Genomic DNA, 14,159 nt, shown 5'->3' with positions numbered 1-14,159 from the left:
CCAAAAAGATGTTTTGCTCCCTGACTTGAAGGGCAAGGAGGACCGAAAGATAAGCTGGCGACGGGGTGTCAGTAACCTGAAGTATTGAAGATGGTTTGGGAGAACTCTGCTTTAGGTCTGGGCACGTAACTCTGCTTTAGGTCTGCCTTCAAGGAACTTGCCTTCTTGCCAGAACTGTGGTAAATCTGAAAGCAGGAAATGACTACCTCGTTGGAGCCTCACAGCGACTGCATGCTATTAATATTTTACAGGAGAAAAGTGAAGCGTGACTGGGCAGGGATGTGGGTTCCAACGCTACCTGCCGAGTACCCTAGTCACCATCTCCATATTAGGAGAGGACAACTCTGTCGGAATTACTGGATCAGCAGCCTCCGCGTCCGGATAGTCCTTGGGGAAACTGTTCAAGAGGATTCTTGCTAGAGAGTTACAACACAGTATGGCCCACTGACTGTATGGAATGGGCCTCGCCCATAATAGATGTCAGACATTATTACCTATGTCAAAATAGACTCTACCAGTGACAAGCCCTCTCTACCAGTGCCCAGGTTGGTTTTTGTGTTTACTATTTTTACGTATTTTCAGATTTTCTGAGTGGACCATTTGGTATGACTGTTTACATACATGTCATTTTAAATGATCTTTAGAAGGCTGCTACAGAAACACATCTGCTGTGTCATGAAATGGGGAATATAGGCATTGTGGCCACAGTGAAGTGTTTGTGTGGAAGGTAATGTACAAAAATGAATAATCCTCTGGGAAAGACCTAAAGAAAAGCTATGGAAATTTCTTAAGAGAATGGCAGTGGTGTTCTACATTACAAACTCAGCAGCATGACTAGGCCACTCACATCTCCTTCTTTCCATCTTTTATTATGGAGATGATGCCATGCACTGAGTAGCTTGCCCCACTTGCAGTTTTAGCCACCAGCAAAAGCAGTGACATGACAGAGCCTTTCCACTAGGTCAGCATGCCTCCTTTGAAGAAAAAAAAGAATTCCGTCCTCTTAGTGCACGCTTCTGTCTTCAAGACTAGATAAAATACGAGTCGGGTTTGAAGTTAGTCATGTCTGACAAAGTATTAACAGCAAGAACCAGTTGCAAAGGTTAGACAGGAAAAACTCCTTGTGGATTTTTGTAAGGCACTCAATCTTTCACACTATTTTGTCCTCAGACTCAAGGCTCTCTTGGAAAACAACCTATAGCTTTCTTGGGAAAACTTTGGACAAAAGAATTGGATCGCTCGTGAAAAACACAAATCAGTACCCAAAGATACAAAGAGTCCAGCGCAGGGCAAACAAAGCTGCTCAAGGAGTGACTTTCTGCTAATTCCTGCCTATCTCTCACCTGCAAACGCTCTTCTTCCAGCTAGTCTTCCCTGACCATCTTGCTTAGGCCGAGTCAGTGTTAGAGAATGTACATGCTCCCCCTACCGCATCCATATGGACCTTACTACAAGATCATTTACGCATTCAACATGAATTTTCCACATAGAGTGCCTTCAGTGTAGGTGCTATTCTAGGGTGGAGGTGAGAGAAAATACATATCCCTACTTTACTATCTGGTATTAAATTCTTTGGAGAAAGCATTACATTTTTGCTTCCAAACAGTCCCAGAACACTTGCCTTTGCCCTGTAACAGATGACAGTGAGCCACTTCTAGCTCCATGACAATTACCAATTATTCACAAAATTCAGACAGGCAAATTGTAGACTCGCCAAGATTTATACATATTTCATTTTTTATTACCAATCAAAAATAAATTCCATATATTGTTTAGCAAATATCATTGTTTTGTGACAAAAGACACAAGAGTCATAACAACAAAACTCCCCGAGAGTCAAACTTATAACAATGCCAAAATAAATCACAAAAATATACAAATTAAAATCTTATGCAAAATAAATATGAGTTATTTACTATGGTGGCTGTGGCTTGCCTACCTCTTTGGAGGCCAGTTGCAAAGATTCCCTTACATGGGAAGACCTGCAGGGATGGCCAGTTCCAAGGTATGGCCTAGCCCAGGAACCAGAGGTTGGAATAGGAAGTGAAAAATTGCACTGGGAGGAGGAAGTTATCGAACCAGTAATATTTGGAAATAATTATGACCCTCTGCAAGAAGTGATTATAAATGGAGAAGGGGAGGAAAAAAAGTGGGGAGACCATCTATTGGTAGTAACCGTGTGTGCAGAGGTAGCTGTGGAGTGTGCGCCTGCTCCCTGTACTTCACACACACTCACGTGGGTCAGGCCAATGCGGTTTGCTCCACCTGGCCCTCGGGTCCCTCAGGAATACAGCTTCGTGAGCTCCCTTGTAGACTCAGAAAGCAAGCTGCTCCTGGAGAAAACTAAGGGTTTCCCCCAACAGGGGACAAAGGCGTGGTCTTCTTTCCTTTTGGCTAAGAAGCCATGGATGTCACCACCCTCTCTCCAGACTTTACGGAATAAATTCTGTGACTGGGGAAGACTTCAACTGGTCAGGGACAGGCGTACTTGGTGCAAGACAAGAATCTAAGAGTTAGGATTCTCTAGGCACCTAAAAAGCAGAACGCTTGGGGTGACAGAACTCCACAGGTTGAGGAAAGGAGTGAATAAAAAATCTTCAGGCAGAGGCCTACAGTCTCCCTTACCTGCATCTTGGGCCCCAGGTCCTGTTCTACCCGACAAAAGGGCCAACACTGCTTGGTCCCACAGCCTTCCCACTAGCAGGAATCCTGGAGCTCTGCACCAAGGCCTATCACCCCAAGGAAAGGTGATGTGGCAGGATTTCATCTGAGGGTGGAACTCTTAGGTCCAGTGCCACTTTGGCAAAGCCAAGATGACACTTCACACTAGGATTACAAAGACATGGGGGAAATGGGACAGCCAGTAGTGTCTTTTAGGTGGGACATCTGCTTTCCTGGCTTCCTTAAGTGTGTGAACAAAGTCAGGTAAGCCTCAGCCACCAAGTAAAAGGCATGAAGAACCTGCTTGGGTTGGCTTCCAACATGTCGTCTCGTCCTCAGTCCCCAAGAATCATGGGGGTTTTGGAACTGGAAGTAGAGAGTCTGGAAAGAAGGGCTTCATAGATCAGTGGCATGACTTCTGTTGTAGGGTGCAAAGGGGCAGATTCCCTCCTGGAACCACAAGGAACATCCCAGACAAATCACCTGTAACATAGATGCTCTCCCATCAAGGGGGAAACCTTTAGCAAAGGTGAGGGCAGGGCTGAGGGAGCAGGGGCGAGCAGTCATAAAGGTTTGAGACCCTGCCTAACACTTGAAGCCCCACTGTAAGGGCAGAGTTGTCCAAAGGAGCAGTAGGAGGCAACCAATGGGGGTAGGGGAGACAGTCCTCAGCCTCGCCCCAACTCACCAGGAGAGCCCATCAGCAGAGTTCTAGGAAATTTCTGGATCCAGCGATTGACAACGAGTAGATGTGCTCCTCTCCGTAGCATATCCCTGATCAGTTACCCAGAATCCCTTGGCCTCGGCAACATCAGACCAGCTTCAGTGCAGGTGTCCAGGCGTTATTCTGAGAGCTATTTGGTTCTTTACTTCCTGGGAAGAACTGTCTTCCTCCCAAGAGAAAACCCTCCTTCTCTGGAGGAGGGAGAGGAAGAACGGGCTCCCTGAGTCAGGGACATAAACCAGAGGTCAAGGCTAGGAGCACATTATGGCTATTGCTTCCTGGGGTGAGAAAGCCTACCCCTTTTAAAGTTTTAGGGGAAAAAATTTTTTTTCTAAATAAAATTCCTTAACCCTGTGTTCCCATCCCCATTCCCTTCCCCAAATGATATTTAAAAAAGAGGAGCAATGCGCCTAAGTTTAGAAATTCTTTCAGTAAAAAACAGACTAGCTCGTGGTAGCCGGTCCACCGCCCTGCCAGTCAGCCCAGGGCTGGGCAGCCACTACCTCTGAGCTGTTCAGAGGTCCCTGTCAGAGGCCAGCTCCCCCACAGGCTGGGGGCCATCTGGCTTCTCGGTTAGACAAGTTATCTGTACCCCTTCTGGCCTAACAGGCTCCCTATCTTCATGTGGGCCCACTGGGGAGGCCCCCGCGGGAATGGCGGGGGACCCCGGGCCCTCCTGTCAGATGGTACTCTCGTGGGAGGCTTTGTGCAGCAAAGAGTTGCGCTCGTTGAGGAGAGTTGTGGTCTCATCCACCACAGGCAGCTCGGACTTCTCGGCTAAGTTGTCTGTGCAGATGGTGCACCCATCCAGAGGAAACTGAGGGCAGTTCTCCATGCGTGAGGCCAGCAGCCCATTCTGGTACTGCTGCCGGGTGATCTGCAGGGGAAGGGGTAAGATTCTGAGAGCAGGGCCTGGGAGGTAAACCCTGCCTCAAGAGCCAGGAAACAGGGCCGGGCCGGGGCTAAGACTGTTAATTCAGAAGAGAGGGCATGACCAGGTGGAACCTGGAGAAGCCCATATGCAGAATGAAGAGCAAGAGGACAGACACGAGGGTACTCCATGCTGGGCTCAGTCAGAGTGGCCCAAGTGCCTCAGACAAGGAAGACAGTGTCGCCCAAACAGAGGGCCATGGGACACACTCACCTTAATGTACTGGAGGTCCATGAGTGCCCGGACACTGAAGTCCGAGATGTACTGGCCCACGATGGAGCTCCCAAACTGGTTGCTGCTGCCCGCCAAGGGAGCTGTGCCGAAGATATCCGTGCGATCTGGGTAACTGAGGGAAGCTGAGCGACTGAGGGTGGTAGTGTGGGGCGGGGAGCGGTCTGTGGGGAGAGGGGGGCGGTAAGACCAGAAGCCACCCTGGTGCCTATTCTTGGCCTCTTGTTTAACCTTGTCCCACAGATGCCCAGGAAGTGGTGCCCCACCAGGAACAGGAAGTAGTTCTTAAGGACAAACAGAAGCCCTAAATACAGAAGGTCTGATCTCACCAAAGCAAAGGAGTTAGTTTATTTAGAAGAAATACTGTGCAGTAAGTATTTAAAAGCCTATAGGAACAAACAGGCAAAACAGCAAACAGAAATCAGACACAACGTTTATGGCTACAAAACATCCCCTCCCCCACCAACCATGGGTCAAGGACAGCACAGTGGGTGCCTACCATGGCAGACCAGCTGCCATCCTTGTCCAATAACAACTTACGTCAAGGGACATAAACTGCACACTTTCAAATTACATTAGGAGGAAGAGTAGATAGTTTGCAATCTCACTGCGCATACACAGACCCTCTTTAACATGACACTGTTCATACATACCTTAGAATGCCCTTAGGTTAAAAGCATGTTCTGTACAAGACCTGCTCTTTGTGAAACAACCCTACTCACTGTGTCTGCAGAATCCCCAACATGCCTGGCACGGGGAGGGGGGTGCTAGGTCCCTCCCACAGGAAGCAGAGGCCCTAGAGCTCCAGGTTTCCCTCTCTAGGCAGTAGCCCTGGGCCAATTCCAGACGCACTCCCACGGGTATTGGTGCAGATGCCTCTCCCCACCACTAGGGGCAGCACAGACCTCCTTTCCGTGGGTGGTGGCCAGGAAAAGGGAACCCCTCCACCCAAATGAGGAAGGTATCAGCCCCTCATTTTGCAACAGGAACTACACACATTATTGTACATCATAAACTCTTATTTTTGAGAACACTTGAAAAAACAATGAAATGCATAAAGTTAATTGTGAAGGCATGCGGCCTTGATTTAAACAAATCAGAAGTGCAGTAAGCTGATTCGCTTCATAACTACTAAATTAACTACAAAGTTAGTTATTCTAACAAATAAGTCAGGTGAGATGTGCAAACATTTGATATCCACCAACTGAATGACTAGCACAGCTTAACTGAATGAACTGAATGACTATCTTCAGGCTTCATTCACAAAACTAAGAAAATACAGTGTAGCTGTTTTCCAAGATTGGGCAGTGTGCAATCCTTTGAGGGTCAAGAGCAAAAAAATCACTTACTCTAACTTAAATAACACCTCTTTTAGGAAAAAAACAGAAATGCCGGGAATATTGCTTAATATTTCACATGAATTCTTTGAATGACGGAATGCTTTTAATTAATGCTTTGTTAACAGGCACTGAATTTAAAACCAACACAAATTAGTGATATGGTCTATTAAAAACAGAGGTCCTAGGGCCCTCCCTGGTGGCGCAGCGGGTTAAAGCGCTGCACTGAGAATCTAAAGCCGCTTCCACATGAGTTCGATTCCCGCCTGCCCTGGAGGTGACCACATGGCGAGGCAGACCTCTCCTGACCCGCCCGCTGCTCCCCTCAGCAGTGTACTTCGTCGACCTGCCTGTTCTGCTCCCTGCTCTGTCTCTGGTGAATCCTCTCACCCTCCGCATCTCTAGACTGTACCCCAGTTCTGTACGAATAAATAAATAAATCTTAAAAAAAAAAAAAAAAAAAAAAAAAACAGAGGTCCTAGAAAGAAATAAACCAAAATATGAAATGCATGTTTCTGAATAATGAAAGAGTTAAATAATGAGGTTAAGTATTTTCAGCCTATTTTTCCAATTTTCTGAATAGGCTATATTACCTCTGTGATTAAAACAAGACAATAAATGTAACCCCAAAAATAGTGGTTTTGGACTCAATTCCTTTTCTGAAAAAATACTCTAAGGACATAGTTAAACAGATAGTTTTTGGTAGAAAGAGGTCTACATCCTAGTGTTATTTAAAATACAGAGTACAAACTGCCACCCCATATATATAAATGTGCTTCAGTAGGGCAGGGGTAACATGTGAAGCACACATGCTTGGTGGGACCCTGTGTGGCTCTCACAAGAAAGCTTATGAAAAGCTTCTCTGTCCCCCTACTAGGCAAAAGCATCTGGCCTATCTAACAAGAGCGAGTGCAGGGAGGACGAGACGGAGGCTGAGCGATGGGCCTGTCAGGGCCAGTGTAGTCCACTGTACTCTCAGCAGCTGTCCCCTACTTGAAGGCCGCCAAGAGCTTCCTACCTCCTACCACAGCCAAAAGTTGGCAGTAACTTGTACACATATAAAATGGAAAATAAGTGGCTGAGGTAGTAGGTTTTTAGAACTGTTGGAACCTTGGGAGCTTTTTAAAGTTATGCACTAAATTAGGTAGCTCGAAGACACCTGCAATCCTCTTATCCTCCTCAGGACCACCCGCCCAGACCAGAATTCTGAAGAGACCAGCACCTTCTGGCATCCTCTGCTGCCTTGGTTTTCACGAGGTTTAGATGAGGCCAGTAAAGTAGAAACTGAATAAGTCTAGCCTAACAACTGTGGGGCAGAGCTCAGAAATGTAAGGTATCAAAGACCAGAAATAGCCCAGGGCATTCTGCCTTTCCCCAGATACTTCATAACAAGAATGTTGAATTTTTGCCATGAGAGAAATCCAGAACACTTGAACTCTAAGTTAACATTTCATATCAATTCTCCCACTGGTCCCGACAATTCTAATAAGCACATATGTGTACTATTCCCATTTCACGTGAAGAAAACAAGACAGAGGCTAAGTTAACTCCCTGGAATCATTTGCAAGCAACTGTGGAGGCTGCATTCAATGGGCAGTATGATTGGGCCACACTTCTAAGTGCCTCGCTGTTACTATCTACTAAAACACTGGGTGCTGTTACCAGTAACTTAATGGAAAACAGAGTCTTTGAAGGAAGATAGCAAGTTTTTTAGAGAAAGTTGGTGGGGTAACAAATCATCCTACTGGGGTCTGAGAGTAGACTTGACCAGGGTGCTGACAGCTGGGCTCACCTGCCCTGGAACAACCCTGTATCTTCTCACGTGTGTGTCCCCTCTAGCCTTCCTGGAAAGGAAAGCCACCCGGAAACTGGGCCCTAGGTCAAGTACAAATGAGACTGGTCCATGAGACTGAACAGGAAGGGCGCCTCAGGTGAGTGTAAGGAGCCCCCATGCCTGCAGGGAGAGGTTAGCATAGCTGTGATGTGCAGGCTCAGGCAGCAGGTGGAGTGCAAGTTCCTCCAGCCATGCCATGTTACCTGAGAGCCAGGAGAGCAGGGAGTTCCGCTTGCCAGGCGGATGCCCGACCTGGGCTGGAGGCACTGGAGCAAAAGAGGAAAAGGTCAGTGACGGCTAGGGACATAGAGCCACAGGACAGGTTGGAAGAGCAGGCTCCCTCGGGCACAGAGGGGGCACAGTGGGACAAGGACGTGATTTTGATGAGGTGCATGCTCAGGGCCGACCAACAAGCCCCGGTGAGAGAAGGGCGGAAGGTGGCAGAGTAGAACTCTTACAGTGAATCCAGAGTCCCCATGGAGCCAACATCCCTCTTCCAGCCACTCCAGGTGGGCAGTGAGGAACTGTGGGTCCAGGACCCTGACCCAAACCTCTACAAGAAAGACTTGCAAGCAGGGGTTCTCCCAGCTGGATGACAAGAGGTGCTCCGAGCCGGACAGAGAGGCCCACGCGGGGCACACCTGCTGAGCCTTGTCTCCCAGTTTACTGCCCTTCCAGGAGCTGAGAGCCTGCAAAGCTCGGCTCACATAAAGAGGGTTCATGAATGTGGTGGACTATGCTGCAATGCAGGGGTGTCCTAGCCTCCCTCAGACCTGAGATCCCCTTTGTCAAAGGGCAGCAACAGGCACAGCACAAGTATCCCCAGAAACCACAGCCCCCACCCCCGTGTGTGGCCCCTTCCCTGGCACCAAAGCAGACTTTCATTCACCATCCTGCAGCAACTTGGGGCCCCAGGAGAGGCCCCCTTTTAGTGAGGAGCTGAGCTGGGTGGGACTGGGCCCTGCTGGCTTCCTATCCAGCTGAAGGTTGGTTGTGTGTGAAAGGGACAAGGAACTCCAGCCACAAGGCCCCTCTGGCAGAAGGACATGGAGAAGCAGAGGAAACTGGGGTGGCCAGAATGTTCCTTTCCCTGGACTTTCCATAACCCCTCTTGGAGGGCCTCAAGGCCCTCTTTGCTCCCAACTCCCTTTATTCCACCAAAACAGATGCTTAAGCAAAAGGCAGTGGCTGAGCCCACTGAAAAGCCAAACCTATCTGCAACCTGCCCGACAAACAGGTCCCAGCCATGAATACTCAGGACCCCGCACCCCCCATGCTACCCCCAGGATCCCCCTGTCCCAGGCATCAGAGCAAGGTGCTATAGCCTCCTCTCAACTCTGTTCCTGCTCTTAGAGCCACTGAGGGCCGCAGCGGCTTGCCCAGCTTGCCAGACTTCCACAGCTCAAAGGCCATTAACAGTGCCCCACTTCATATCACAGCCAAATGCCATAGACTTTCTGGCGCATCCCACACTTACTCCCAGAGACTTCCTTCTCCTCTGCGGCCTACTCTCCTCACCACCTCAGGAAAGCTTTCAGCTCCCTCTAGACCTTTACTCTAGTCCCCTTCCCCTCTCTTTCATCCACCCCTGAATCCTGTCCAAAGAGGCAAGTCATTCTACCTTGCAAGCCATCTCCTCCAGGCCGAGGGAGCTCAGCCCCCACTGGTCTCCTCCCTGCCCAGTCACCATGGCTGCATGTCCTCTGGGCTGCCCTCGGTTCTGAGTTGCCACTCAAGGTCTCTCCCCCCTAGGCATATGGGGAACAGGCACATGGCGAATACAGTTCAGAGACTCACCAGAGGGCGCTGATGACAAGGCCATGGTCCCATAGTAGGAGAAGGCACCTGTCTCAAACTTCATGTTTTCCTTCCCGGCCTCCACCTCTACCTTCCCCTGAAAGAACACAGGATCAGGGGTACAGCACCACAGAAAAATACATAAGACAAGGTCAGAGGGAAAAGTGAGAAGACATTGGGACTACAGCCACATGAGAGTTGATTCCAGAGCCCAGCCCTGCGTGGGGGCTCCGGGGTGGGCTCTCACAGGAAGGGCGGCCAGTGAGGAAGGGGAGCATTAGCGTAAGAGGGTGGGATGGAAGAGGCTGGGGTCACAGCTCACCTGCAGGATGAGGATGAAGTAGTCAGCCGGTTTATTTCGGGTGTACAGATAATGGTGAACATAATATTTGTTGTGCTCATCAAACTTGAGTTCCTGAATGACATCTGGGTACTTAAGCAGCCGAAGCAGGATTTTCTCTGATATCAGAGAGGGGCTGAACTGGGGCACCTCTGCAGAAATGCAAGAAGAAGCCTTTATGGGGGCCTGGATGGTGCCGCATTGCCCAGACCCCTTTCTGGGAAAAAGAACACTCAGTGCCCAAGTGGTGAGGCCCAAGCCTGCCTGCCCGCCGGGCTGAATGGCGGCTCCTCTAACAAGCCCAACTTGAGGCAAAGTAACCTGCGTCTCCATTTCCTCATCTAGAAAGTGGAGATTAAAAACCTTACAGGGTCATGGTAAGGTTAAATGTGCGGGCGCACATACAGCACTCAGATACATTCTAGGCAGGTGGAAAGTGTGTGGTAAATGTTGCTGTTGTCATCATCAATGTCTGGCAGGAAAAGGAAAGGAAAGGAGTTATCACTTCTTTAGCAAGTGGGGACGGGCGGGGGCATTTTTAAAATCAGTCATCCAGGTACACAAGAGATTTTGAATCAAAAGTGAGAGGAGAAAATGCCACGGATCTAGCGGTCAAGTCCTGTAGGACCCAACATTTGGTGTAGGGGAACAGGGGGACAGAATGTCTGGATCCAGGCGCCTCGGGGCCGATGAGCCAGGCAGGGGCTAGGGGCTGCATGTGGTGGGCACTGAGCACCTGGAATGACCTCCTTCTCCCTTAATCTGCAAACCTCGACGGGCTCTGGGGCTAGGTGCCCACCTCAGTTCTGTGGCTATTTCCAAACCTAACTGGGATGCTTCCTAGGAGTTTTCAAGGCAACCCCTTAACAGGGAAAGCCAAGTGCCGTGGGCACGCAGGGGGTGAGGCAGGCAAAGCGCTTTCCGGGGCAGTCACGTCCTCCCTAAACCTTCCAGTCCATGGCCCTGTTGGCAGTGGGGGAAGGAGCGAGAGGCCCAGTATTTCTCCCGCTGTGACATACTCCATCAGTATCTGAAGTCCCTCCTCTTGCTCTTTCTCACCTGTGGCCAGGAAGCGATGTGCAGCCAGAAGCAGCTGAGGTGAAATTTTCACCTTGAGTTCGTTGTCGGCATCCTTGAAAGCTGAGAAGTCACGTTTATTCTTTTCTGACACCCGTTTGCGGCTTCGGTTGTCAGCTGCAAGAGACAGAACGTGGAACTGAGAACGCTGCTCGCCCCACCACCGCCCCACCCCGGCACTCAGGAGCACAATGCAAGCTGCCTCCAGCCACCAACTCCGAGGTCCCTTCTCACAGAGCGGCAGTGTCTAGCCCTGGCATGGCTCCAGGCTGACGCTATGGCACAAAGGCCCCTGGGAGGAAGGAGGGCAGTCTCCCCCTACCCGGCCAGCATGAGTACGAGGTCCTGGGTCTCGAGTAGCCAGGCAACCACATCCCAGCTCTGGGCACTTTCCAGTGTGAGCAGCAGGAGCGCTAGGCCTGTAGGGAGAGGCACTCACTGTACATATCCGACTCGTCCAGGATCTCGGACTTGATGATCTCCTCGATGACGTCCTCCAGGGTGACCAGGCCCAGCACCTCGTAGAAGGGGTCCCCTTCGCCTTCATTGTTCACCTTCTGCACGATGGCCAGGTGCGACTTCCCTGGGGACAATATAATGAGTCAGCCCGGAGAAAAGGGAGTAGTCATGAGACTCCTCCACCAAAATGTTAACACATTTGGGGTCATGAGTCATTGGGGTGGGGTCATGGATGTTTTTTTCCCTTTTCTGTATTTCCTGAAGTTTCTATTGCAAACAGACACTGCTTTTATGGAGAGGAGAGCCAAAGGTATTTTTAAGTTTAAAGGCATTAACTAAAGGCCATTTGTTTCAACAGAATGAAAATGGCAACATCCTGCCTAGTGGTGCCATGTTTCAGGGGCACTTGGGACTCCTGGGCAGTGGAAAATCCCACAACCTATGGGCAGGAGAGCAGGTCAGGAAGTACGTGTGTGTAAGCTGCATGTGTGTGTGTAAGCTGCATGTGGCGGTCCCCCGATGATCCTACACTGCCCACCACCCAGCAGGGCCTCAGGGACCATCCTCAAAGTCTTTCGCTTGCCCCCCTTGGCTAAACTTCCCTGCAGGTACCCAGGGGCCATAACACTGCCCAGGGCAAAGGCTCTCAGTTCCTAAAGTTATTAACAAAGCAGCCCAGGCTTTAATTAGGCTGGGTAGGTGCTATCATTAGAGAAGTGCCACCCCTCAACCGAATGCAAGAAAAGAGTTAGGAGGCCAAAGAGTGGAGGAAGGACCCTCCCCAGAAGCTTGGTGGCAGGGCTTCCCAGGCCTTGCTTCAGAGTTCCCACCCTGCTCTCCTGCCCCAGCAAGTGAGAAAGCCAGAAAGGGCTGGCTCACACACGGTGGCAGACAATGGGGGCACAGGTTGGCAGCTGCCAAAGGGAAAAAGGCCCTGGAGATCTGTGAAGGTCAAGTTGGGGTCTCCAGCACGGCCTCCCCTTCAAAAACCCGTCCATGGGCCTCCTCCCAGGACGAAAGGGCTGTTCTAAAGCGGGTGTGTAGAGGATGTTTTCCATGTCTCTAAGGTTACAGGAAACCTCCAACTACAGACAGGATGGCTCCATCAGCATTCCTAGGAGCCTCTTTCTAAGAACAGAGACGCCAGTTCTCGTGACTAGATTTTTAAAAAAAAAAACAAAGTAAAAAACATCAGCGTACGCTGCCCATGACGAGGGGCATGTTGCTTTGTGAAGCTTTTCACACACTGGGTCACTAGCATGTCCTACTTCAAAAACCTGTTGATAACTGGTCAGTGGAACCATGGCTGCAAGAGAAAATTCCTTGTGTGTTCTAGAGAACACACTAAGGTGCCACAGCAGGCATTCGGGACAGGTCCCTGGGCGGCCTGCCGTAGGCCGTGGCGCAGGAGTGCCCGCCAGAGGGGGGATGAGACTGCAGCATCTAGGGCGGCCAAATCAACTTGGCAGACAGGAGCCAGAATTAAAGGAAGGCGGCTTTTATTACCTTCCAGACTGGCAGAAGCCTGGTCATGCCCAGTAGGGGGGGTATGGCGGTCGGAAGGAGACAGACAGTCCCACAGGTACTCTGATGTGTAGGCAGGTAAACAGGTATATCAAATCAAAAGGTCAATTCAGCAGCATGTCTCAAAATTTGGAGTCCCTAACCTTGGCCTCAGAAACTTATCCTATAATCTTTACAAAAGCAGGAGACACAAAAGCAGTGGGGTTCACAGAAACCACCTAAATCAACAGTGGTGGAACATGAGCACTGAATAGGGCCCACTGCTACTCCCGAGAGGACCTGGCTGTGCTGAAGTGCAGAAGCCCGAGTTACACTCAGGGGAAGAGCAAGCAATGGGTCAGGAAGCGTGGTGCCACTGCTTGCCCAGATGTGCCAGTGGCAGTGGTGCACTGTAAAGGGTATGTCCAGCAGAGGAGATGACAGTGTTTACCTTTGGCTAGCATCTGGAATTTAGAGGAGAGGCCCTGCATCCCTTACTCTAGGCACCTTTTATATTGCTCTCTTTGATAAACATGTTTTCTAAAATTAAAAAAATAAGGGAATGCGAGATTAAAGGGAACTAACAAAGGAATACAGGTGATAAGATGAGCAAGGACCCTTTGTGCCTCAACAGCTATAGACTGTGCCCCAGGGAACGGGGCGTGTCCTTTGAAGTAGCTCAGTTAGCTTACTCATGTCCAGAAGTCAGAGCCAGCCACCCTCCCTCCCCACCTCCCCTCCCAGGGGAGAGAAACACAGCTTCAATAACCTGAGAAAATATCCTCCTCCCTACTGAAACTTCTAGTGAGCCCACAGGCTCAGACCAAATCCGGACCAACAAACAGTCACGGGTTGAACTGGGCTTCACAGGGAAATGTTGGCGGCTTCTCTTAAGGACAGAAATAACCCTCCCGTGGATGAGATGAACTGCTTCCTTGAGGACAGTCTTGGTGGACTCTCAGACTCCCGCCTCCTCTGACGGGCCTTTGTGGAATCCCCTGAAACATGTGGGCTGCCCTCTGGCAGCAGTACTGCTCCTGCACATGTACATACCTGGGGCACGCCCAAGGTCACTTGCTCTGCACAGCAACAGCTTTTGTGCCCTGGTGTTCAACATGGATGGCAAGATGGGGCCTCCTACAAAGGAGCTGAGCCAGAAGTCAGGCAGCCACCCTCTGCTCGTCCAACCATGGACGACACTGCTTTTTCTAATTTGTCTTAGCAGGTCTTCCCCTGTACTGGTCAAAGAACCTCTTTGCCCACAT

General features: G+C 50.0%; 1 protein-coding gene across 1 annotated transcript in view; it reads right to left on the bottom strand.

Annotated features, from left to right (window-relative positions):
- Positions 1 to 418: 418 nt before the first annotated feature.
- CNNM4 (cyclin and CBS domain divalent metal cation transport mediator 4) overlaps positions 419 to 14,159 on the bottom strand; it is a 38,180-nt gene continuing 24,439 nt past the window's right edge. Inside the window, exons 2-7 of the mRNA XM_004686137.2 lie at positions 11,372 to 11,515; positions 10,915 to 11,049; positions 9,838 to 10,007; positions 9,516 to 9,612; positions 4,530 to 4,711; positions 419 to 4,262 (exon numbers count right to left, since the gene is read on the bottom strand). Coding sequence (XP_004686194.1) covers positions 4,065 to 4,262; positions 4,530 to 4,711; positions 9,516 to 9,612; positions 9,838 to 10,007; positions 10,915 to 11,049; positions 11,372 to 11,515 — 926 coding nt within the window. The 3' untranslated portion in view covers positions 419 to 4,064. The remainder of the gene's footprint in view (positions 4,263 to 4,529; positions 4,712 to 9,515; positions 9,613 to 9,837; positions 10,008 to 10,914; positions 11,050 to 11,371; positions 11,516 to 14,159) is intronic.

The sequence above is a fragment of the Condylura cristata genome, unplaced genomic scaffold, assembly GCF_000260355.1.
Source record: "Condylura cristata isolate star-nosed mole 26May11 unplaced genomic scaffold, ConCri1.0 scaffold00020, whole genome shotgun sequence".
Taxonomy (NCBI): domain Eukaryota; kingdom Metazoa; phylum Chordata; class Mammalia; order Eulipotyphla; family Talpidae; genus Condylura; species Condylura cristata.
Note: the sequence above shows the minus strand (reverse complement) of the source record. Positions and strands in the feature narration are given on the sequence as shown.